The sequence below is a fragment of the Erinaceus europaeus genome, chromosome 17 (genome assembly GCF_950295315.1).
Source record: "Erinaceus europaeus chromosome 17, mEriEur2.1, whole genome shotgun sequence".
Lineage (NCBI taxonomy): Eukaryota > Metazoa > Chordata > Mammalia > Eulipotyphla > Erinaceidae > Erinaceus > Erinaceus europaeus.
In genome coordinates this window covers 65,493,445-65,520,039 of record NC_080178.1, presented here as the reverse complement: position 1 = coordinate 65,520,039, position 26,595 = coordinate 65,493,445, and the positions used below count along the sequence as shown (strand labels likewise).

The 26,595-nt window shown below is 42.9% G+C and overlaps 4 protein-coding genes across 4 annotated transcripts; 1 reads left to right on the top strand and 3 right to left on the bottom strand.

Moving 5' to 3' along the window:
* Nucleotides 1–2,243: 2,243 nt before the first annotated feature.
* LOC103117492 (olfactory receptor 52M1-like) lies at nucleotides 2,244–3,194 on the top strand. The gene has a single exon (XM_007527552.2). The coding sequence runs from the start codon at nucleotides 2,247–2,249 to the stop codon at nucleotides 3,192–3,194; it is 948 nt and encodes a 315-aa protein (XP_007527614.1). The 5' UTR covers nucleotides 2,244–2,246.
* Nucleotides 3,195–8,587: 5,393 nt separating this feature from the next.
* LOC103117460 (olfactory receptor 52K1-like) lies at nucleotides 8,588–9,532 on the bottom strand. The gene has a single exon (XM_007527517.2). It carries the CDS (start codon nucleotides 9,530–9,532, stop codon nucleotides 8,588–8,590), a length of 945 nt encoding a protein of 314 aa, XP_007527579.2.
* A 5,539-nt stretch (nucleotides 9,533–15,071) lies between these two features.
* LOC103117459 (olfactory receptor 52K1) lies at nucleotides 15,072–16,016 on the bottom strand. Its single transcript, XM_007527516.2, has one exon. It carries the CDS (start codon nucleotides 16,014–16,016, stop codon nucleotides 15,072–15,074), a length of 945 nt encoding a protein of 314 aa, XP_007527578.2.
* Nucleotides 16,017–25,190: 9,174 nt separating this feature from the next.
* On the bottom strand, nucleotides 25,191–26,256 carry LOC132534074 (olfactory receptor 52K1). Its single transcript, XM_060177495.1, has one exon. It carries the CDS (start codon nucleotides 26,133–26,135, stop codon nucleotides 25,191–25,193), a length of 945 nt encoding a protein of 314 aa, XP_060033478.1. The 5' UTR covers nucleotides 26,136–26,256.
* Between the last annotated feature and the right edge of the window lie 339 nt (nucleotides 26,257–26,595).

Here is a 26,595-nt window from a genome sequence, read left to right as displayed (position 1 = left end):
AGCAAGTATGTAAAAATAGCTGTGTGGACATGGATTAGGAATTATGACAGTTAGGGTAATTTCCTATGCTTGTTTTTGCTATTGAAACACTATTGAAACACAACTTTTTTTTTCTCCAGAGCTACTCAGCTCAGGTGGTGCTGGGGATTAAACCTGGGGCCACTAGTACCTGTTATGAAAGTGTTTTTGCATAACCATATGCTATCTCCCCAGTCCTTGTAATTTCTCTCTATATTTTAGGCAAGAATATTTGAACTGTCATTGCAGTTGGGGGGAGACCGTTTAAGCAGCTTAGTGACTGCTTTACTCTAGTAAGATGAAAGACTAAAAAAAAAAAACTTTGTAGAAGAGGGGTGATAGGGATAAGCTTTGAAGGATAGGGAAATTTCTCTGGGTAAAAACCAAGAATGGGGGTGGCTGGTTGGTGGCACACCCAGTTAAGTACACATATCACCATGCTCAGGGACCCGGGTTCAAGCCCCCACATCCCACTTGGTTCACTACTCATGAAATGTTCCCTCTGCAGATCTGCAGGTGTCTTTCTCTCTCCTTTATCTTCCCTCCCCTCAATTTCTGTCAAATAAAAATAGAAAGAAAAGAAGAAAAAATGACCACCAGGAGCAGTGGATTTGTAGTGCAGGCACTGAGCTCCAGCGATACCTCTGGAGGCAATAGGGGCGGAGGAAAGAGTGGGGATCTCAGTAAAACCATGACTGAAGTGTGAGTGTGGGGACTCTGAAATGTGCTGATTTCTACTGAGGATCTGATGGGGAAGATGAGGGCATGTCCAAGGCAAGACTTTATTTGCAGTTTCTGAACTCTAATTGGGAAGCAATAGAAACCATTGATAAGATTCTGAAAGTGTCTGAGGGACAGACGGGCAAGAAGTAGACAAGGTTATTACAAGCAGTGGCCAGTCTTCAGTGTGCTCATCTTTTCTCCTCAAAGAATAGACAAAGAAGGATGTGGTCCTTAAAAGGTGTTAGTAGGGCTGGGTGGCACACACATTACCATATGCAAGGACCTGGGCTCAAATCCCACCCGCCCCCCGCTTCCCTGGTTCCTACCTACAGGAGTTCAATCCCCATCTTTGAGTGATGAAGCAGGGCTTTTAAGTATCTTCCTCTCTTGTCTTCCCCTTCCCTCTCAGTTTGTTTCCATAAAAAGTCTGCGTAATCAATCTTTATGTGCAACCATTAAATGTTATTGAGATCTTCCAAGATTTCGTTTCCATATCCCATGTCAAATAATAGGCACCATCTAGAATCACCAAAAGTTTAATAGTCTATTCTTAGAATAAGCCTTACTCAAGGAACTTTGTCCATCTGATCTAAACCATGAATTCTGGGTAACCTTAAATAAGGATGAGTTTTCTTTGAAACTTATACTATGCCAGACATCTTTGAAGTCCATACGATTTGACAGTATCAGCAAGTTAATAATAGTAAACTGTACCCTTAATAGATTGGACTGTATCTAGATAACTAAGATTTTAAAATTTCTGGCCTTTTTTAAGACAATCTTTCTCATATATGAAAGGAAGAAACTGTAAATGATGTGCTTTTACATTGCAGGATTTCTATGTAGCACACATATGTTAGTAAAATTGCATTGGATAATTTATTTTCTGCTACCCCTTCACTGTAAAATGATATAAAGATGCCAAAGCCCAACTTGAGCTCATTAGATTACTAGAATTTAAAGAATGCTTTATCTTTTATATGCATACTGAGTTAGCTCTTCACTAGAATTTACAGTCAGCAGTTGTAAACTGTTAACTGTTAATGTTACTGTCAGGGGAAAAAGCAGATGCTGGCACAGATGTAGAACACACTATGTGACTTTACACTTAACTGCAGTACAGAAAACATTTAACTGCAGCACAGAAAACATTTGTTTTCCACTGGGAAATTTCTTCTCAAAGCAATATTATTGGGTCAACAAGGATGAACAATTGGGGTGGGGTGACTTCAACAGAGTGGGGCAAATTAGCAGTAGAAATAACAAGCATTCCTATTACTGCTTTTACCCCTATGTAATTTAATGTGTTGTTTTCTTTCATACAAGAAATATCAAGTAGAGTTGAAATTTTTCTCTATAGGTTACACCTCTTGCTTAAGATGGAAATAAGAATCCAATGGTTCTATTGATATAAACCGTGGACTAACAGCACTTAGAGGAGTCATCAACGACAAAAACCAGGAGTTCCTGTTTCCTGGACAACCCCCAGACTCTTGAACATAGTCATGTCTAACAATGCCTGCTTGGTTCCTACTTCCTTCTGGCTCACTGGCATCCCAGGCCTGGAACCCCTGCACGTCTGGCTCTCCATCCCCTTCAGCTCTATGTATCTAGTGGCTGTGGTGGGGAACGTGACCATCCTGGCTGTGGTAAAGATAGAGCGCAGCCTGCACCAGCCCATGTACTACTTCCTGTGCATGCTGGCTATCATTGACTTGATCCTGTCTACATCTACCATGCCCAAGCTGCTAGCCATCTTCTGGTTTGGGGCCCACAGCATAGGCTGGGAGGCCTGCTTGGCCCAGATGTTCTTCATCCACTGTTTCGCCACTGTTGAGTCAGGTATCTTTCTAGCCATGGCCTTTGATCGCTATGTGGCCATCTGTGACCCGCTGCACCATACCACAGTGCTGACCAATGGTGTGGTGAGTCATTTGGGCATGGCTGCCCTCCTGCGTGGAGTACTCTACATTGGGCCCCTGCCCCTCATGATTCGTCTGAGACTGCCCCTTTACCGGACCCAGATCATTTCGCACTCGTACTGTGAACACATGGCCGTGGTCACATTAGCATGTGGCGACACGGCTGTCAACAACTTGTATGGAATGGGGATTGGCTTCTTGGTTCTCATCCTTGATTCATTAGCCATCACTGCTTCCTATGTGATGATTCTCAGAGCTGTGATGGGCTTGGCTACCCCGGAGGCAAGGCTTAAAACCCTAGGGACGTGTGGGTCTCACATCTGCGCCATCCTTGTCTTCTACATTCCCATCGCTGTCTCCTCTCTCACGCACCGCTTTGGTCATCATGTGCCTCCCCATATCCATATCCTTCTGGCCAACTTTTACCTCCTCATTCCACCCATCCTCAACCCAGTCGTTTATGCTGTCCGCACCAAACAGATTAGAGAGAGGCTTCTTCACATTCTTAAGCCAGGGATCCAACCCAAGTGACTGTTCTGCATCTGTAAAACGTACAGACTTTCAGTAGTAGGAGAAAAAGGGCTGCGACTGGGGAAGCCAGTGTAAGACAATTGCATGGGTCCTGCTTGAGTTGTAGAGATAGTCTATAGAAAATGCTGAAGAATATTCTGACCATGAATATTCTGAAAACGGAAGCCAGGGTTGACTTCCATACAACCGAGATCTTTCTATTGGTCCCCATAAAACTTAAGCATACAGATCATAAATGGTTCCTGGCTTTTTGATAAAGGGTTTCTAGTTTTGCTTTAGAGTGTTGAGTTTCAAGAAGGTAAAATTATATTCTAACTTTTTGAAAAATGTTGACAAATTCCATATCTAAGTTTCTAAAAGATTTGTTTTTCCAGTCATTTAACTGCCCTATAAAAGTCTTTTGAGGATAGAGGAATTATAAATGAGAACTCTTAACCTAATGGGACTTGGAATGAAACCCCATCAGTCCTCAAATATGTCATTCCATGTTTAAATAGATAAAATCTGGTGTGAAATATCCTGTTTCTTTTCCTGATGGTAGTTAACTGAATGAGGTGGATGATTCAGAGAAAGATGTTAAGATAATCTGTAAAGAACAGCAGTCATATTAGAAAAATGATAGGAGGAAGACAATGAGATTCTTGACATTAAGTCCAGGTAAAGTTAAGGAGAATGTATAGAGGCCTCATGGTAGATTCAAACTTCCAAATTACTTTCTTAGTGCCATAATTCGATCCTGTTATAGTCAAGTCCTACTTACAGTTCTTATGGACCAGTTTCATAAGGGTGTAACTACTTCAGGTTAGAAATCTACAGACATTTTTTGGTAACGCATAAAGATAGAGTGAAGCAATCCCTCACAATCCTTCCCAGTATTCAAGTCCTGGTGTATGTACACATTAGTCCTAAAATCTTTTAGACTGTACAATCTCAATCTGCTATAAAAATCAAGATTAACATGGCTGACCTATGGTTAAAAATGGATCAGCATTTTGAAAGTATGATCTAAGGAAGCCAGTGACTAAGCCAGAGGTATAATTCAAATCTCTCACACACAGGAAGGGAAAAATCAGAATATCATCACAAACTGATTCCTGGAAGTTAGCTTAAACCTTGAGCTAGTTCCAAAATTCCTGTCTACTCAAGAATCCTGAGCCTAACCTTACAGATAGAGGAAAAACGGAAACTTTTCTCAGGTTTTAGGTAAAGCAACTCACTACCCTGTGTAATTTGAGTACATTGCCAAACCCAGAGGTCCTAGTGCCTAGAGACCAGTGCCAAACAGAAAACAGTTCATTGGGGAAAAGTTATGTTCTAGGAACATAGCTTCCTTGGCATGTGTGGGCTACCTACTTGTTCCTACTTAAGGGAAAAGAAACTACAGACCTTAAGACTATAAGTTTACTTACTGATCTATGTCCAGACCAGGTGTTCAACCACCCACTTTAAGAACACAGCCTTGTCCTTAGAAAACCCCTCACTGTGTTTGCTTTGCAGTGAGAAGTCCTACCAACAACCCAGTTTTCCTGTACATCCTTTTCACTTAGTCTTATGGTAGTAAACTATAAACACCTTTATAAAGATTTTCTTTTATTACATTTTACCTAAGTAAAATAGTCTGATGTAGCTATGCAAAGACAGGATTTACTTTAGATTTCCTTCATCAATCCTCTAGAATGTCACTTAGAGTAAAAACACAGAAACTGAATCACAGAAGATAGCACTTCCAGCTAAATGCCATTGACTTTAATAACATTTTCTTCACAATTTTTAATTCAGTCTGCTGCAGGTTAACAACCCTGCAGGAATTTCTCTTGCCTTCTTCCTTGTTCGTTGTAGTGGGTGTGGGTGGATTCTCCCAAGATGGGGGAAGATTCATGGGAGGAGCCACATGAGGGGGAGGCTCTCCCTGCTTCCTTGCTCTTAGGCTAAGCTTCTGAGCTCAGGTATATTCTGTGCATCCTCTTCACAGCCTGGCTTCCTAGAGAAACAGGTTTCACCCCGATGACTCTTGAGATGTAACCAGGGGGCAGATGTTATGGACTAAATCCAGTTCTTCCCTTTGCCATCCAAGCATTCTCTCTAGACAGATATACGGATCTCATTTTCTTGAATTTAAAAACCTGTGTGAGTCAAAGGAGTCATTTCTGCTTCATTTGGACGCACATGACCTTGGGCAAAGGTGAGAAGTGACGAGAAACAAGTTTATAGAGCTGCCATGTTCTTGGAAGAAGTAAATAATCAAGTATATCACTCCTGGGAATTAGAGCTGAAAAGGCTCCCGTTCAGTGTTCTTTTATAGTCAGAGTTAGAGAAAGAGTCCAGGCATCCTACAACAAATACAATCATTTGACTGGCTTATATAGGTATTTTTTTTTATATATAGAAGCAAGCCCAAAAAAATGAAAAAGCAGGAGGGTAAACTCAAGTTAACATGGTATGTAACAATAGGATTCTTTACATCTTTGAGGAATAACGACAAATAGAAATTGTATATATTTAAATCATGAGTGTTATTTTGACATGTATACATTTTGCAGTAACTGCCACAATCAAAATATTTAACATATGTATCACCTCGGGTTTTTTTTAAAAAATGGCATTTCTAAAATGTAATACTCCAGAGTTCAAGCCACTAAAATAAGCAAGGGGCTACTTCTAAATTAGAAAGGGCTTCCTCAAATAAAACTCAACCCTTACTGGCAATTCTACACACACCTGAATTCTTTGGGGGCTTCTCACAGCTGACTCCTATACCAGCTAAAACAGTTGACATGCAAAATAAAGAAGCAATGTGTTATACACGCATGTGCATTTTCAGTAACGCACACTTTGAAACTGTGTCTCATAAAGTTGAATAAATTAAATTAATGAGATTAAAAATAGTAACAACACAGATTTTACTTTGTTTGTTGCTTGAGCAGCAATAAAGAATAAAGGACTTTGTTAGGAGATAGAGCTATGTTCACACGTATCCATAAACTAGGGCAAAATATATACCTGAAGGCAAAAGTACACAATAGTCTGCAGTGAGTACCTCCCCCAACACTTCATCTGCACTATTCCAGCCTTTAGGTCCATAAATGTTTAACAATTTGTTTGGCTTTGTATGTTAACTCTTTTCAGCCACCAGGTTCCAGATGCCAGCATGATGCTGACCAGATTTCCTTGGACAGACGACCCCACCAATGTGTCCTGGAGCTCCGCTTCCCCAGAGCCCCACCCTATTGGGTAAAGACAAGAGGCAGACTGGGAGTATGGATCGACCAGTCAATGCCCATGTTCAGCGGGGAAGCAATTACAGAAACCAGACCTTCCACCTTCTGCAACCCACAATGACCTTGGGTCCATACTCACAGAGGGATAAAGAATGGGAAAGCTATCAGGGGAGGGGAGGGGATGGGATATAGAGATCTGGTGGTGGGAATTGTGTGGAGTTGTACCCCTCTTATCCTATGGTTTTGTTAATGTCTCCTTTTTTAAATAAAAATAAAGGAGCTGTGAGATTACTGGGCACACAACACCCTACATTCAATCATTATCATGCTACGCCATGGATGATATGCAACTATGGATCCTAATTTGGAGTGCTAAGAAGTCCAAGTGACTGATGGGAGCTGTTTAAAGGAGACTCAAATAACTGCACCAATCATTCCCTAAATCTATATTCCCTCTGTGAGGCAAAAATTTGTGCCTATTAGTTTCTCACGTTTCCCATTCATGCTTAGTTGGTGTCCAAACTCAAGTAAGCAAGCACAGAAGGTTAACTTTTTCCTTGTATATAATCCCTCCCTGTTATGATTTTAACTGTATTGCCTGGCTATTGAACCTTATACCTGGATTTACATGGGAAACAGACATTTCTTTTCCTTGTGGACAGGTACGGATCTGAAGACTGGCAGTCCTGTTATTTTAGTCGTTTTTACAATACACTGTGCTCTCCTGTGTTGCTAGTATTTAGTTGTTAACCTTTCCACCTATCTCAACTATCCTCAGTAGAAATAAGATTCTGACTACAAAGGAACTAGAGATAATATAATCTCATTTCTCATACATTCTGGTGTCAAGTATGAGAATAGAAATAGAACAGAGGTGCACATGTAAGTTTCTAGGCTTTTATTACTACCATTCCCTCTTGACAATTTCCCACTTTCTGTACCCCATTTCAGTGATGCTATTCTACACACATAATACATATAGTCAGAGACAAAAAGATACAATTTTTCAAACCGTAATCTCTGAGGAAATACGAGCCACCCAATGAAACCAGGGGGAAATAATCGTGAAGGGGAAAAAATGCATGAAGCAGCCTGGGAGGTCGTACAATGGATAGAGCCTTGGGCTCACAGGCATGAGGTGTCCTAAGTTTAATTCCTGGCATCACACATGCTGCCAGATAGATGCTCTGGTGTTCTCTCTCATGTTTAAAAATTAGCATGGGAGGACTTTTGTAACTACACAACTTCTAATTGTTAGTAATGATAAAGGGATTATTCAGTATATGCTGGCATGTGATGAAAAGAGAAACGTTAGTATTTCTACTTACCAGCTACTTTGCCTACTTCACATTTCTCCAACAAATCTGAGTATGAAGACTAGAAAATTCCTAAAACAATCTATTTTATTTAACATTTAATTCTGCATCAAAGGTCATAAATTCTACATTCCTATAACAATCTATGTATTCCCAATCTCTGGTATAGACTCGGCACAGACTTGAGTATCACAATTTTTTGGAAGAATGGATTCATAAAGAATTTACATTGCTGCTGGGAACAAAAACTATTAATGTGTAGAACAAGTTGATTAGAGGAAAATCAGGACATTGCCTTGGTGAAGTGCTTAACGGAAAGAATTAGTAATACAGGACAATAAAGGTCAGTAGAGGTAAGTAGAAGTAAAGGTACATACACTGAATCCATTTAAATCTTCACATGCAAAAAGATTGGGAGCTTGTTGCACTTGGAAAGTCATGGGCTCCCCCAAATTGGTTGTTTAGTTGGGCTGGATGTCAACTGTCAGACCAAAAATGTAGTCAGACCAAAAATGAAATCTTGGTTCTCTCCTAGATTCTGAGGAGCTAACTCAACAAATGTAAACAAATAAAAGCTAATTTTCACAGTATTCTCTTGAGTCAAATGTATGCGTTTGGATGTCACCAAAAGGTACTGGTTTCCTTCAAACAGTAGAGATACAGGTTAAGTCCATATGGCTCACACTCATGAGTTCTGGCCAGACTCACGACTCCCGAATTTCAGGGTAATGTTGAGTATTCATTTTATCAGGATACAGGATACCACTAAACAAGCAGGCTATGGAAGCTTCTGCTTCCTGCCATGGGCACACCCCCAACCCAGCATTCAACCTCTGTCCCTCACTTCCTCATTCCCAGTTTATACATCCTTCCTCAGAAAGAGTCCTAGAACTCGATCACGAATCTGCTTGGTCTTGACACCGTAGATAATGGGGTTGACCATGGGTGGGAAGAGCAGATAGAAAGTGGCCAGGAGAATGTGGACATGTGGGGCAGCCCAGCGAGCTATACGGTGCATGACTGAAGAGATCAATGCAGGTGTATAAAAGGCTAAGATGGCCCCTATGTGAGACACACAGGTCCCAAAAGCCTTGTAGCGGGCCTCTTGAGAGGCAAGCTGTAGAACTGCCTGAAGGATAAAGATGTAAGAGAGAACAACAAAGAGCAGGTCAAACGCCGCTATAAACATGGCCACAGCAATGCCATAGATGTTGTTGAAATGAGTGTCTCCACAGGCCAGTCTCACCACCGCCATGTGCTCACAGTAGCAGTGGGCAATCACTGGACCACGGCAGTAGTAGAAGCGTCTGAGCAGAAAGGGGAGTGGAGTCATCAGAGCCACAGCCCGAGTCACAGCAGCCACGCCGATCTTGGTGATGAGGGGCCCAGTCAGGACCGTGGTGTAGTGTAGTGGCTTGCAGATGGCCACATAGTGATCAAAGGCCATGGCCAGCAGCACCGCTGACTCCATGATAGAGAAAGAATGCAGAAAGAACATCTGGACCAGACAGGCATAGAAGTTGATCTCCCTGTCCTGGAACCAGAAAATGGCCAGCATCTTGGGCAATGTGGAAGAGGACAGAACCAGGTCAATTGTTGCCAGCATGGCTAGAAATACATACATAGGCTCATGGAGGGCTGTGTCAGCCTGGATGACGAAGAGCAGGGTGCAGTTGCCAAGCAGGGCCAGTGTATAGGCTGAGCAGAAGGGAATGGACATCCAGATATGCAGGTGTTCCAGGCCCGGGATCCCCATCAGCAGGAAGAATGAGGGGTGCATGGAAGTGAGATTGGAGGCTGCCATGGTCACTGCCTATCCACTTCCTTTGTCTGCTTCCACTAGCCCCTTCCAGAAAGTATCCAGTATCAACAGGGTTGCAACTCCTCAAGTTCAAATTCTGATTGTTCCTGTGAGGGAACTGGCCCTTGACCATATTTCTAGACCTTAAAAGAAATTAGAAAATAATCTGTATGTTATGAAACTTTATACCTATCCTCTGCCCATGATCTAAGTAATCTGGACATTAACTACCAACAGAGCAGTTGCCTACATAAAATAACTGAATGGAAGAACAGTTTGCTGCTATGGGTTATGTGGTCAAGGACAATTTAACTCAAATTTAAGGAATATTTTCTACATGTCTTACCCCAAAGCATTCACTGTCTCCAGCTCAAGCTACAGTCCTAATTAAGATAGGCATCTGTGCCCTACAATATCAAACTTGGAAGTACAGAAAATAATAATTTAGGGACAGCTATTGGGTGACTTCATATGTGGAATATAAAAAATTGAAACACATGAACTTGAAAAAAAAATGTAGTCAACCCATATTGATGACTTTAGAATTATGGTAGTTACCACTGGAAGGAAGGGACACAGACTTCTGAGTGGTGGGTGTGGTGAGGAATTATACCTCTGTTACCTTATAATCATTAAATCATTAATTATTCAATAGTAAACTATATCAAAATAAATAAATCACTTCCTTTCAAGTTCTATAGATATTTCTCTTGCAAGGTTTTTATAGGTCCTTAACTGAATAGTCAGAAATCTTAGCAATGAAGTCCTTCCAGCTTTCTTGAGTCAGACACAGATGTTCTCAACCTAACTTTCACTCCCATCTCTCTACCTTACACATCTGCCTCTATCCACTCTGCTCAAAGGTACTTCAGAAGAGAGATGATTCACCTTCACCCTTTTTGAAAGACTGGCTTCTGAACTTTACATAATACTTTTTTCCTTTTGAGAAAATATTTTCAAACTGCACAACAGATGACCTCACTGACACGTGGCATCTGAAAAATGAAATCCTAGGGATTTCAGAAACGCTTGAAAGTGGCCAGGAACTGGGCAACCTGTGAACCATTCTCTGAGCTGCTGTCAGATCATTTCCAACGGTAAGTTTATATCATGGCAAGTCTTGTCCAAGACTTTCTTTCAAGGACTTCTCTTTGCATTGAGAATAGACATGCACTCCTGACTCTGCTTCACAAGTAAGTCTTTGCATGGCCTGGCATCTGTCCACTTTATCTCCTCCACTTCACCTTTCTCTTCACTATGATCCATTCACACAACCTTCCGTCAAGTACTGGAACACCTACAGCTTTCTGTCAGTAATGATCCACTTATTCCTTCCCCCGAATGGTCTCTCACACAGCTCATCTCTCTATGGTCTTTGTATCTTCCCAGTTCACAATATCTTAGCTATGTCCCTGCAAAGACCCTCTTTCGTTTCCATCCTGCTCAGTCCATTCACTGCAATATAACAGACCTTTAATTTCCTACTGGAAATCATTTGAGATCTCCTTTTCTACTAGAAAAACAAGAGAACTCACTGGTCATTAGAAAAACCAAAAGTTCACTTACCATACTTATAAGATTGCCTGACTTAAGAAATAAACAAACAAGGGGTGGGTGGTCCAGGAGGTGGCGCAGTGATAAAGCTTTGAACTCTCAAGCATGAGGTCCTGAGTTCAATCCCCGGTAGCACATGTGCCACAGTGATGTCTGGTACTTTATCTCTCTCCTATCTTCCTCGTTAATCAATAAATAAAATCTTTGAAAAAAACAAAGAAAAAAGGGTGGTGGGGGCATAGCTCTCACCTTAGAGTTTGTGTCACATTGTTTGTGTCACATTCTTGTTTGTGTCACATTGACCTGTGCTTCCGAAACACTTTATCTGGAATGAAGACTCTGGCCTCTGCCAGTTTTCCCTGAGATGCTGCCTCGTTCAACTGATGCCTTCCCGTGTCTCACAGGCATCGCGTCTCCATGTTTTCAGTGTGAGCCTATTAATGAACTGAATGAACACGAGGAGAATGCAGTTAAGTACCCGTGCTTTTGAGTATAAGGACTAAGAATTGCTCGTTTCTTGTTGTTTTCGATGGGTTAGGTTGTTTTCGCTGGGTTAGCTTCACGGGCGGGTAACAGACGATCAGGGACTCATGGTTGAGCTGTAGCAGTATCTCTTTATTCATGCAGGACGCAGCACAATCTAAGATGAGCTAAGTTAAACTCAAAGTACAGTACTGTAAAACTCACAATGCTGTCTTTATATATACTTGCCAAGTAAGGTGGAAACAGGATGTGACATAGAGAGGGTGGAGAGAAAAGTGACTGGTGAAAATCAGAGTGTGACAAAGAGGGGGCAGATTAGGCGAGAATCCTATCACTGAACCACAAATGCCCTGGAGGGAGGGTGAAACTTGTTAACAGTGGTTATGTAAATAGAATGAAGTGGTTATGTAAATAGAATAGTGTTAAGCAGGGGGGATTTAAACCAAATGAAACAGAAGGGGTCTCATGCATACCAACAGTTTCTATCTTCAGACTCGGCTAAAAAAGGACTGGTTCTCAACAATTGCTGCTTAAGTGAATTTACAAATGACTCCATGGAGAAATTCTCAAGGCTGGGTGGTGGAGTACCCGGTTAAGTATACCTATCACCAAGCACAAGCCCCTGGTCCCCACCTACAGGGAGGTTGCTTCCATGACCAGGGAAGCAGGTCAGCAGGTATCTTATCTTTCTCTCCCCCCTATCCTCTCAATTTCTCTGTCCTGTCAAAAATAGAAAAAGTGGCCCGGTGGTTGGTGCACCTGGTTGAGCACACACATTACAATGTGCAAAGACTGGGGTTCAGGACCCCAATCCCCATCTGCAGGGGGAAAGCTTTGTGAGTAGTGCTGCAGGTCTATTTCTCTCTCTCTATCACCCACTTCCCTCTCGATTTCTGGCTGTCTCTATTCAATAAAGATCATTTAAAATGTTTGTTGAAGCAGATTGGTTATATCACATGGCAGTGCTGAGGCTGTGACATGGGGTGTGAGCTTCTAGCTACCCTTACAATCCAACTTTTACCCTGTCTCCTCCTGGATAAAACTCCTCCTGAAACCCACTTAGCAATGAGGGCTTTATCAGAGACCTAACTATATTTTTCCGTCTCCAGTCAGCACATCAAGTGAAACAAGAAGGCAGCTTGTACAGAATTTATTCACCCACAAATATCCATGTGGTCCATCCTATGGAGTGGGGTACATCTTGATCCTGAAACGGCATCCTCAGTAGTCTCCAAATGTTTGTAGAGAACTTAGTTGGGCTATCTAGAACTAAATTCCCATATAATTGGGCTTATAGATCAGATTATTTATATAAAGCCATACTATAAATATATAGCTAGTGTTTTTTCCTCAACCTTTCAACATACAAGTAAGTCTGACAAGTGTTTACCTTCTTCGTTTAAGTTTCCTTTTATTTCTCACATAGAGAAATGAAGTGTGACAGAGGTTGGGGTGAGACTGGAATAGGAGGGAAACCCTGAGAGCTGGAGCTCACCTAGTCTGGACTAACTATGGTATTCTGGATGGCTAGTTAACCTACAGTACAGAGGGGCACGGGTTTGACAGGAAAGAGTTCTAATAGTGGGGGTGGGGAGATTTAGAAGAAGTATTGGAGGAGGACAGAATGGTCTCCTGCAGTGAACATGCAGGGATGAGTGAGAGGAAAGCAAATGTGTAGCAGAGGTGAGCTGCCAGGAGGAGGATGACAGGAAAGCAAATGTGTAGCAGAGGTGAGCTGCCAGGAAGAGGATGGATAATCTGTGTGGTGTGAGAGGTGACGAGAGATGATCTCTGCTGCGCCCTCTCCAGGCACCACACTAATTTTTGCCTGAGTCTGATGGCTAACATGCAGGCAGACTGAGAGTATTGTCTGGGAAGAGGGTGTCAGAATTGAGAACGGGACTAGAAAGCTGGATTAAGGCAGAGAGGAGAGTAGCTCCCAACTATGAGGAAAGTATATAAAATACCATGTCTACTCTGTCTTTCAATATTTCCCATTATGCTAGTCTTCCAGTTTCTCAGGTAGGAGCCTTTTTGCAACTAATCATATTCTCATAAATCCATATTTCATCAATTCACCAACACAATGCATATGGGCCTTCTAATCCTATCCCATATGCTACTTCTTTTCTCTACTGCTGCCACCCTGTTTCCAATCACCATTATTTTATTGTGCTGTCTATAAAAATCTCCCCTTTTGCCTTCCTGTATAGAAGTCATGGTAGACCTTTTGCCTTTATTGAGGTAATACTGGTGTACAAGACTGAAGACATTTTAGGTAAAGTCTCACACATTCCAAGTTGTGTGTTGCCCCACCAGTTTGACCACCAATATATCAGTCACCTGCCCTAAAGGCCTTACAAGCCTAGGACCCTCCTCCCTTCGCCCTCTTAATTCAGAGTAGAACAGAATTCTGTCTAAAATCTTCCAGTAGTTTTTTTGTTTTTTTAACCATACGTCAAGCATAAGCCACTTGCCAACATGACTTGCAAAACTCTTATCTGAACCTTGGCTACCTCTCAAACCTTTAACCCTAAGATTTATCAGGAATGGGCACGGGCTAGTGAAGCATGCAATTGAACCACACCACAACCATCTGTGTTCTCAGCCCTGACAACACACTTGGTGTTGACTTGATACCAAATGAGTTTGTATAAATGGATTAGTAAATTAAGAAATTTACATTCTGAGAACATAAGTCCTATCTATGTGTATAGGACACAGGTAGAGTTACAAAAACGTATCAGCACATTGTCTTAAGTGTTCAATAGGAAAGACTAGTAAGGATGGATGAAGAATTCATCAGAAGTCAAAAGGAACATAGACTGAGATGAAATCTTCACAAGCAAAGTTGTCTTGATTTGGAACCTGTTGCATTTTAAGATCATGAGCTCCCCCAGATTGTCTGGTCAGACTAGATGCCAACCATCAGACCAAAAATATTTTAATATTTTATTGAATAGATACAGAAAATTGAGAAGAGAGGGGAGATAAGGATAGAGAGAGACACCTTCAGCCCTCCTTCACCTCTTTAACACCCTGCAGGGAGAGACCAGGGGCTTGAACCTCGGTCTTTGTGCACTGTAATGTGAGTGCTTAATGAGGTGTGCCACTGCCTGGCCTTGCCAAAATAAATTTCTTCTTTAGGTGAAAACTTAGTTCTCACCTAGATACTGAGAGGCTAATTCATCAAGTCTAAACAGCTGAGAATAGAAACTCACACTCTCTTAAACATAAATGTTTTTTTGTGTTTGGAATATGTTGCCCAAAAGTACTGGTTTCCTTGAGGAGTGATGCAGGTGGAGTCTATATTGCTCACTCATGAGTTCTGACCAGACTGGTGACTCCGAGTTTCAGGGCAACGTTGAGTGTGTTCATGTGATCGAGATACTACTATCATAACAAGGGTATTACAACAAGCAGGCTATGGAAGCTTCTGCTTCCTGCCATGGGCACACCCACAACCCAGCATTCAACCTCTGTCCCTCACTTCTTCATTCCCAGTTTATACATCCTTCCTCAGAAAGAGTCCTAGAACTCGATCACGAATCTGCTTGGTCTTGACACCATAGATAATGGGGTTGACCATGGGTGGGAAGAGCAGATAGAAAGTGGCCAGGAGAATGTGGACATGTGGGGCAGCCCGGCGAGCTATACGGTGCATGACTGAAGAGATCAATGCAGGTGTATAAAAGGCTAAGATGGCCCCTATGTGAGACACACAGGTCCCAAAAGCCTTGTAGCGGGCCTCCTGAGAGGCAAGCTGTAGAACTGCCCGAAGGATAAAGATGTAAGAGAGAACAACAAAGAGCAGGTCAAACGCCGCTATAAACATGGCCACAGCAATGCCATAGATGTTGTTGAAATGAGTGTCTCCACAGGCCAGTCTCACCACCGCCATGTGCTCACAGTAGCAGTGGGCAATCACTGGACCACGGCAGTAGTAGAAGCGTCTGAGCAGAAAGGGGAGTGGAGTCATCAGAGCCACGGCCCGAGTCACAGCAGCCACGCCGATCTTGGTGATGAGGGGCCCAGTCAGGACCGTGGTGTAGTGTAGTGGCTTGCAGATGGCCACATAGCGATCAAAGGCCATGGCCAGCAGCACCGCTGACTCCATGATAGAGAAAGAATGCAGAAAGAACATCTGGACCAGACAGGCATAGAAGTTGATCTCCCTGTCCTGGAACCAGAAAATGGCCAGCATCTTGGGCAATGTGGAAGAGGACAGAACCAGGTCAATTGTTGCCAGCATGGCTAGAAATACATACATAGGCTCATGGAGGGCTGTGTCAGCCTGGATGACGAAGAGCAGGGTGCAGTTGCCAAGCAGGGCCAGTGTATAGGCTGAGCAGAAGGGAATGGACATCCAGATATGCAGGTGTTCCAGGCCCGGGATCCCCATCAGCAGGAAGAATGAGGGGTGCATGGAAGTGAGATTGGAGGCTGCCATGGTCACTGCCTATCCACTTCCTTTGTCTGCTTCCACTAGCCCCTTCCAGAAAGTATCCAGTATCAACAGGGTTGCAACTCCTCAAGTTCAAATTCTGATTGTTCCTGTGAGGGAACTGGCCCTTGACCATATTTCTAGACCTTAAAAGAAATTAGAAAATAATCTGTATGTTATGAAACTTTATACCTATCCTCTGCCCATGATCTAAGTAATCTGGACATTAACTACCAACAGAGCAGTTGCCTACATAAAATAACTGAATGGAAGAACAGTTTGCTGCTATGGGTTATGTGGTCAAGGACAATTTAACGCAAATTTAAAGAATATTTTCTACTTGTCTTACCCCAAAGCATTCACTGTCTCCAGCTCAAGCTACAGTCCTAATTAAGATAGGCATCTGTGCCCTACAATATCAAACTTGGAAGTATAGAAAATAATAATTTAGGGACAGCTATTGGGTGACTTCATTCATATGTGGAATATAGAAAATTGAAACACATAACTTGAAAAAAAAATGTAGTCAACCCATATTGATGACTTTAGAATTATGGCAGTTACCACTGGAAGGAAGGGACACAGACTTCTGAGTGGTGGGTGTGGTGAGGAATTATACCTCTGTTACCTTATAATCGTTAAATCATTAATAACTCAATAGTAAACTATATCAAAATAAATAAATCGCTTCCTTTCAAGTTCTATAGATTTTTCTCTTGCAAGGTTTTTTTATTTTATTTTTTATTTATTTATTTATTCCCTTTTGTTGCCCTTGTTTTTTATTGTTGTAGTTATTGATGTCGTCGTTGTTGGATAGGACAGAGAGAAATGGAGAGAGGAGGGGAAGACAGAGTGGGGGAGAGAGAGATAGACACTTGCAGACCTGCTTCACCACCTGTGAAGCGACTCCCCTGCAGGTTGGGAGCCAGGGCTTGAACCGGGATCCTTACGCCAGTCCTTGTGCTTTGTGCCACCTGCACTTAACCCGCTGAGCTACAGCCCGACTCCCTCTTGCAAGGTTTTTATAGGTCCTTAACTGAATAGTCAGAAATCTTAGCAATGAAGTCCTTCCAGCTTTCTTGAGTCAGACACAGATGTTCTCAACCTAACTTTCACTCCCATCTCTCTACCTTACACATCTGCCTCTATCCACTCTGCTCAAAGGTACTTCAGAAGAGAGATGATTCACCTTCACCCTTTTTGAAAGACTGGCTTCTGAACTTTACATAATACTTTTTTCCTTTTGAGAAAATATTTTCAAACTGCACAACAGATGACCTCACTGACACGTGGCATCTGAAAAATGAAATCCTAGGGATTTCAGAAACGCTTGAAAGTGGCCAGGAACTGGGCAACCTGTGAACCATTCTCTGAGCTGCTGTCAGATCATTTCCAACGGTAAGTTTATATCATGGCAAGTCTTGTCCAAGACTTTCTTTCAAGGACTTCTCTTTGCATTGAGAATAGACATGCACTCCTGACTCTGCTTCACAAGTAAGTCTCTGCATGGCCTGGCATCTGTCCACTTTATCTCCTCCACTTCACCTTTCTCTTCACTATGATCCATTCACACAACCTTCCGTCAAGTACTGGAACACCTACAGCTTTCTGTCAGTAATGATCCACTTATTCCTTCCCCCGAATGGTCTCTCACACAGCTCATCTCTCTATGATCTTTGTATCTTCCCAGTTCACAATATCTTAGCTATGTCCCTGCAAAGACCCTCTTTCATTTCCATCCTGCTCAGTCCATTCACTGCAATATAACAGACCTTTAATTTCCTACTGGAAATCATTTGAGATCTCCTTTTCTACTAGAAAAACAAGAGAACTCACTGGTCATTAGAAAAACCAAAAGTTCACTTACCATACTTATAAGATTGCCTGACTTAAGAAATAAACAAACAAGGGGTGGGTGGTCCAGGAGGTGGCGCAGTGATAAAGCTTTGAACTCTCAAGCATGAGGTCCTGAGTTTGATCCCCGGTAGCATATGTGCCACAGTAATGATGTCTGGTACTTTATCTCTCTCCTATCTTCCTCATTAATCAATAAATAAAATCTTTGAAAAAAACAAAGAAAAAAGGGTGGTGGGGGCATAGCTCTCACCTTAGTGTTTTTCTAAATATTCTTCTTTGTGTCACATTGACCTGTGCTTCCGAAACACTTTATCTGGAATGAAGACTCTGGCCTCTGCCAGTTTTCCCTGAGAACTGATGCCTTCCCGTGTCTCACAGGCATCGCGTCTCCATGTTTTCAGTGTGAGCCTATTAATGAACTGAATGAGCACGAGGAGAATGCAGTTAAGTACCCGTGCTTTTGAGTATAAGGACTAAGAATTGCTCCTTTCTATCTTCAGACTCGGCTAAAAAAGGACTGGTTCTCAACACTTGCTGCTTAAGTGAATTTACAAATGACTCCATGGAGAAATTCTCTAGGCTGGGTGGTGGAGTACCCGGTTAAGTATCACCAAGCACAAGCCCCTGAATCCCCACCTACAGGGAGGTTGCTTCCATGACCAGGGAAGCAGGTCAGCAGGTATCTTATCTTTCTCTCCCCCTCTCTCCTCTATTTCTGTCCTTTCAAAAATAGAGAAAGTGGTCCGGTGGTTGGTGCACCTGGTTGAGCACACACGTTACAATGTGCAAAGACTGGGGTTCAGGACCCCAGTCCCCATCTGCAGGGGGAAAGCTTCGTGAGTGGTGAAGTAGTGCTGCAGGTGTCTGTTTCTCTCCCTCTCTATCACCCTTCCCTCTTGATTTCTGGCTGTCTCCATCCAATAAAGATCATTTAAAATGTTTTTTTAATAAAAAAAAAAAAATGGCCACCAGGAGCAGTGGATTTTTAGTGCCAACACTGAACCCCAGTGACAACTCAGTGGTAAAAATAAAAATAAAATATCATCTGCTGTTCCCAACTGGGACTTAATTATATCTCTAATTTTAAGTGCGTCAGCAAATGAAAATGTCACGAACCATTCAGTCAGCTTGTTACAATCCATAGATCAGAACAAAAGCCCAAAAATACCAAGTGTCCTTTCTCTGGAACTTAACAGTGGGCTAAATAGCAAAGAAACTCTGTCAGTAAGAGGTTGCTCAGTGGGTAATGCACTGGGCTCTCAAGCGCAGAGTCCTGAGTTTGATCCTGGTGACCACAGGTGCCAGAATGATCCTCTTCTCTCTTGACTCTCCCTAGTTGATAAAACATATCTTTCAAAACTTTTTTCAGAGGAATTTCATGGCTTCAGGGTTTTAGGTATTGCTGCCAGTTTGTCCATAGTCTCTTTGTAGGAACCTACTAAATATTGGCTGAATCTCCTCACATGTATGTTAGTACCTGTTAAGTACTGGATGAATCTTCTCACATGTATGTTAGTACCTGTTAAGTACTGGATGAATCTCTTCACATGTATGTTAGTACTCTTGTCCAACATGAGTGTCTCCAATCTTACAAGTTCCAATTTTCCCCCATTTTTTTTTTAAGGAATATTTTCTTTAATTTTCAGATTTTATTTTATTGGACAAAGAGAGTGAGAGGGAAAGGGGGAAGCAGATAGGGAGGGATACCTGCAGCACTGCTTTACCACTTGTGAAGCTTCTCACATGCAGGTGGGGACCAGGGGCTTGAACCCATATCCTTCTGCACTATTAATGTTGGTGCTTAACTGGTGTACCACCACCCGCTCCCTCACTTCTTTTCTGTATGCCCTGCCTCCTTCACTTCCTCTCTATTTTCAAGCATCACTGGTCCTGCAGTTTGTCCATACATCTCAGACAGCTGGCCTTCTGTTTAAAATATCTAATCCATCAACCTTTCCCAAGATTCCACTTGCTTTTTTTTTCTCTCATCACCAGGGCATCAGTTTTCTAGGCCAACTCTCAGACAAAGACAGAGACATGACAGCTACTAATCATCCTCTAATGAAGTGTGAGGGCTGGACTCAAAGGAGAGGCACACATCAGGCCAAGAAAATGCTCTCTCCAGGTGAGAAACTTTGCTGACCCTCCTAGTCACACTTCTTTAATGTTTGTTGAAGCAGATTGGTTATATCACACGGCAGTGCTGAGGTGTGACATGGGGTGTGAGCTTCTAGCTACCCTTACAATCCAACTTTTACCCTGTCTTCTCCTGGATAAAACTCCTCCTGAAACCCACTTAGCAATGAGGGCTTTATCAGAGACCTAACTATATTTTTCTGTCTCCAGCCAGCACATTAAGTGAAACAAGAAGGCAGCTTGTACAGAATTTAATTGCCCGCAAATATCCATGTGGTCCATCCTAGGGAGTGGGGTACATCTTGTTCCTGAAACGGCCACCTCAATATTCTCCAAATATTTGTTAGAGAAGTTAGTTGGGCTATCTAGAACTAAATTCCCATATAATTGGGCTTATAGATCAGTTTCTTTATATAAAGCCATACTATAAATATCTAGCTAGTTTTCTTTCCCTAAACCCTCCAACATACAAGTAAGTCTGACAAGTGTTTGCCTTATTAGTTTAAGCTTCCTTTTATTTCTTGCATAGAGAAATGAGGTGACAGAGGTTGGGGTGAGACTGGAATAGGAGGGAAGCCCTGAGAGCTGGAGCTCACCTAGTCTGGACTAACTATGGTATTCTGGATGGCTAGTTAGCCTACAGTACAGAAAGGGGCATGGGTTTGATAGGAAAGAGCTCTAATAGTGTCAGCGGAGAGATTTAGGAGAGGAAGTATTGGAGGAGGACAGAATGGTCTCCTGCAGTGAACATGCAGGGATGAGTGACAGGAAAGCAAATGTGTAGCAGAGGTGAGCTGCCAGGAAGAGGATGGATAATCTGTGTGGTGTGAGAGGTGACGAGAGATGATCTCTGCTGTGCCCTCTCCAGGCTCCACACCCCTGTCAGTACTGAGTTTCCCCAACACACTGATCTCCGTTCTGCTCCTGGGTCTCCACTCAGCTTTGGGGCCTCCAGTCTGATGATGGCTGCTCTCAGACTGCTCTCTGCCCCTCTCCTGGGGATTCTGGTTTGCTCTGCCTGCCAGCTATATGTGGCCTCTTCTCTTCACCTCTGTCCACTTGGTACCCGCTCCAGCCCTCTAGCAGCCAGCTGATCTCAGCACAAGCATCCTCCCTGGTCTGCTCTCCCCTCTTGCCTTTTATACCACTTCTCCTCCCCATCTTCCTCCTCCTCTGTCCTCCAGTCTCCCTGCTGGCCCCATGTCTCTCACCCCTCAGCTGGAGGAAGCTCAGTCCATCCTGTGGGCTTCCACAGAAACAGATGCAGACGCTGCTTCTATGCTTCCTCTTAGGAGAGAAAGCTAGGAGAGAGGGAGTTGCAGAAGGGAGGCCTGGCTATGTCCTCATAATCGGTTCCTCCTCTTGTCCCAAAGGAGAAAAGAGAGCAGCAGGCTCTGTCCCTGAGGAGCCTTCTTACAAAGATGCCAGGTGGAGCTGGTGTCCTCTCAGCGGGTGACTCTGGGGGCCTCCTGTGTCCCTGTCTCCAGTCTTCTGGGGTTTTCTAGGCCTGATTCCTCTACAAGGCCTGCTCCCTCAGCACTCTGCACCATCACCCATGGCTCCCTCAAGGCAGAGTATGATCAGGATTCAGTCATGAAGGGTCTCCTCCTCTCCCACAGTGCTCCTAGAATAAGCAAACTGCTGGCTCCTATTTACTAGTGATTTAACAATGATTAACAATATAGTAAGATAACAGGTACAATTCCACACAGTCCCTACCACCAGAGTTCCTTGCCCTATCCGCTCCACTGGAATCTTCCTGCTTCTATATTGGCCATGATGTTGGCAAGTCTATCAAGACTGTCAGCCTACTTCTGTCTTTCCCTAGTGGGGTAGAACTATGGAGAAGTAAAGTTCTGAAACACATTGAGGTCGTCTTCCCAGGGAGGGGAGGATGGCATCATGATAACCTCTGAAATTTGGTGGCTGTAGGTCGTAAGATAAAAAACAAATTGATCAATAAAACAGGGAACCCAAAGGTAGGAATAGACCAGATGAGCCTGGGGGTAGGGGGTTCGTGTGGGAAGAAACTAAAATGTCTTTTAGGTGTGTTCCATGTGGCCCATGACTTTACTAATTTTTGCCTGAGTCTGATGGCTAACATGCAGGCAGACTGAGAGTATTGTCTGGGAAGAGGGTGTCAGAATTGAGAACGGGACTAGAAAGCTGGATTAAGGCAGAGAGGAGAGTAGCTCCCAACTATGAGGAAAGTCTATAAAATACCATTAACTGTAAACCCCGTCAATCTGGCCTAGGGCCCAGGTCTATGCATATTAGCACAGGAGCCTATATAACTTCTGCATCCCTGCTGGTCTGAGCTCGCATTCGATGGTCATAGCTAGAGACATTCTAGGCTGCGCCCATTTCAGGACCAGTCTTCCCCTGGTGGCGGATAGGCTGACCCACACCCATTGTAATGGGTCTGAAATGGCAGCGCGCCGTGTCTTGACGTCTTTTTCCCCAATTCTAGTGATGGATTCTTCTCTGCTATTTAGTAGCCATGTATATGTCATCTTTGGGGAGTGATCCAAATCCTTTGTTCATCCTTGAATTCCGTGATTGCTGCTGTTGCTGAGATGAAGGGAGTTCTTTATATATCTCTTATAGTTACTCTATTCAGACCTCTATCTCACTCTTTCCTGTAGGTTTCCTTTTCTATGTCTTATCACAGTGTTCTTTGCACAAAAGTTAACTTCCATGTTTTTTATGTGCATTTGGTGTCATAACAATGATAACACAGCCAAATCCAATGTCATGAATGTTTCCTATGCTTTATATTTTTAAATCTTGTGTTTAGGTATTTACTGTTTGACTGTTTGCATGTGGTATGTATGCACTCATTTACACATGGATGTGATGGATGGGTTTTTTTTTCCCAATTTTCCCAGCTCCATTTATTGAAAATATCACAAAGAATTGGGCTGGGTGGCAGCGCAATGGGTTAAGTGCACAAGCGCAAAGCGCAAGGGCCAGCATAAGGATCCTGGTTCAAGCCCCTGGCTCCCCACCTGCAGGGGGTCTCTCCCCCTCTCTGTATTCCTGTCCTCTCTCAATTTCTGTCTACCAACAACAACAACAGTGATAAACAACAAGGACAACTAAAGGGAAAAATATCCTCCAGGAGCAGTGAATTTGTAGTGCAGGCACGGAGCCCCAGCAATAACTCTGGAGACAAAAAAAAGAAAAAAATATATATCACAAATAATTTTTTACATCTTGAGATAATTTTAGGTGTATAAATTAACATGTGTATGCACTGTGAAGTCATCACTGACTAGATAACATAGCCCTCAGCTTACATAATGACCTTTTTATTTTCCTTTTTCTGTATGTGAGAACCTTTAAGATCTACCATCATAGTAAATATCAAGTATATGACCCAGCAATGTTGAGTATCGATAACCAGTTCTCAAATCTCCTCTGACTCCCCCACCTACTAGCTTTCTAAATATACATTCGGGGTTTCTTCTTACTCTCCTGAGTACTATTTCATCCTTCTCCTTCCAGCAGCTGGTGCCAAAGACTCTCTCTCCCTGTACCATTTAGGTGATGCAGTCATTTCTCACCTGTATACATTGTCAACTAAGATACCACCCTTGAACACGGTCATGTTGGTCAATATAACCTGTTCACTTGGCATCCACTCTTGAGTGTCTACTCTGTCTTTCAATATTTCCCATTATGCTAGTCTTCCAGTTTCTCAGGTAGGAGCCTTTTTGCAACTAATCATATTCTCATAAATCCATATTTCATCAATTCACCAACACAATGCATATGGGCCTTCTAATCCTATCCCATATGCTACTTCTTTTCTCTACTGCTGCCACCCTGTTTCCAATCACCATTATTTTATTGTGCTGTCTATAAAAATCTCCCCTTTTGCCTTCCTGTATAGAAGTCATGGTAGACCTTTTGCCTTTATTGAGGTAATACTGGTGTACAAGACTGAAGACATTTTAGGTAAAGTCTCACACATTCCAAGTTGTGTGTTGCCCCACCAGTTTGACCACCAATATATCAGTCACCTGCCCTAAAGGCCTTACAAGCCTAGGACCCTCCTCCCTTCGCCCTCTTAATTCAGAGTATAACAGAATTTTGTCTAAAATCTTCCAGTAGTTTTTTTGTTTTTTTAACCATACGTCAAGCATAAGCCACTTGCCAACATGACTTGCAAAACTCTTATCTGAACCTTGGCTACCTCTCAAACCTTTAACCCTAAGATTTATCAGGAATGGGCATGGGCTAGTGAAGCATGCAATTGAACCACACCACAACCATCTGTGTTCTCAGCCCTGACAACACACTTGGTGTTGACTTGATACCAAATGAGTTTGTATAAATGGATTAGTAAATTAAGAAATTTACATTCTGAGAACATAAGTCCTATCTATGTGTATAGGACACAGGTAGAGTTACAAAAACGTATCAGCACATTGTCTTAAGTGTTCAATAGGAAAGACTAGTAAGGATGGATGAAGAATTCATCAGAAGTCAAAAGGAACATAGACTGAGATGAAATCTTCACAAACAAAGTTGTCTTGATTTGGAACCTGTTGCATTTTAAGATCATGAGCTCCCCCAGATTGTCTGGTCAGACTAGATGCCAACCATCAGACCAAAAATATTTTAATATTTTATTGAATAGATACAGAAAATTGAGAAGAGAGGGGAGATAAGGATAGAGAGAGACACCTTCAGCCCTCCTTCACCTCTTTAACACCCTGCAGGGAGAGACCAGGGGCTTGAACCTCGGTCTTTGTGCACTGTAATGTGAGTGCTTAATGAGGTGTGCCACTGCCTGGCCTTGCCAAAATAAATTTCTTCTTTAGGTGAAAACTTAGTTCTCACCTAGATACTGAGAGGCTAATTCATCAAGTCTAAACAGCTGAGAATAGAAACTCACACTCTCTTAAACATAAATGTTTTTTTGTGTTTGGAATATGTTGCCCAAAAGTACTGGTTTCCTTGAGGAGTGATGCAGGTGGAGTCTATATTGCTCACTCATGAGTTCTGACCAGACTGGTGACTCCGAGTTTCAGGGCAACGTTGAGTGTGTTCATGTGATCGAGATACTACTATCATAACAAGGGTATTACAACAAGCAGGCTATGGAAGCTTCTGCTTCCTGCCATGGGCACACCCACAACCCAGCATTCAACCTCTGTCCCTCACTTCTTCATTCCCAGTTTATACATCCTTCCTCAGAAAGAGTCCTAGAACTCGATCACGAATCTGCTTGGTCTTGACACCATAGATAATGGGGTTGACCATGGGTGGGAAGAGCAGATAGAAAGTGGCCAGGAGAATGTGGACATGTGGGGCAGCCCGGCGAGCTATACGGTGCATGACTGAAGAGATCAATGCAGGTGTATAAAAGGCTAAGATGGCCCCTATGTGAGACACACAGGTCCCAAAAGCCTTGTAGCGGGCCTCCTGAGAGGCAAGCTGTAGAACTGCCCGAAGGATAAAGATGTAAGAGAGAACAACAAAGAGCAGGTCAAACGCCGCTATAAACATGGCCACAGCAATGCCATAGATGTTGTTGAAATGAGTGTCTCCACAGGCCAGTCTCACCACCGCCATGTGCTCACAGTAGCAGTGGGCAATCACTGGACCACGGCAGTAGTAGAAGCGTCTGAGCAGAAAGGGGAGTGGAGTCATCAGAGCCACGGCCCGAGTCACAGCAGCCACGCCGATCTTGGTGATGAGGGGCCCAGTCAGGACCGTGGTGTAGTGTAGTGGCTTGCAGATGGCCACATAGCGATCAAAGGCCATGGCCAGCAGCACCGCTGACTCCATGATAGAGAAAGAATGCAGAAAGAACATCTGGACCAGACAGGCATAGAAGTTGATCTCCCTGTCCTGGAACCAGAAAATGGCCAGCATCTTGGGCAATGTGGAAGAGGACAGAACCAGGTCAATTGTTGCCAGCATGGCTAGAAATACATACATAGGCTCATGGAGGGCTGTGTCAGCCTGGATGACGAAGAGCAGGGTGCAGTTGCCAAGCAGGGCCAGTGTATAGGCTGAGCAGAAGGGAATGGACATCCAGATATGCAGGTGTTCCAGGCCCGGGATCCCCATCAGCAGGAAGAATGAGGGGTGCATGGAAGTGAGATTGGAGGCTGCCATGGTCACTGCCTATCCACTTCCTTTGTCTGCTTCCACTAGCCCCTTCCAGAAAGTATCCAGTATCAACAGGGTTGCAACTCCTCAAGTTCAAATTCTGATTGTTCCTGTGAGGGAATTGGCCCTTGACCATATTTCTAGACCTTAAAAGAAATTAGAAAATAATCTGTATGTTTTAAAACTTTATACCTGCCCTCTCCAAGATCTGTATAGCATGGATATTAAGTGCAAGCAGAGCAATATCACAAGCAACCTTATTAAAAGGACTGAATGGAAGAAGAGCTATGGTTTATGTAGGGCCAAGGGCAATTTAACACATTTTTAAGAATTATTGCTACTTCTAGTCTTGCTCCAATGCATTCATTGTTTTCCTGTTATCTGCAACGCAAGCTATAGTTCTGAGTATAATAGGAGTAGCTCTGCCTTAGATTCTCATGCTCAAGTGCATGGAAATTAACAATTC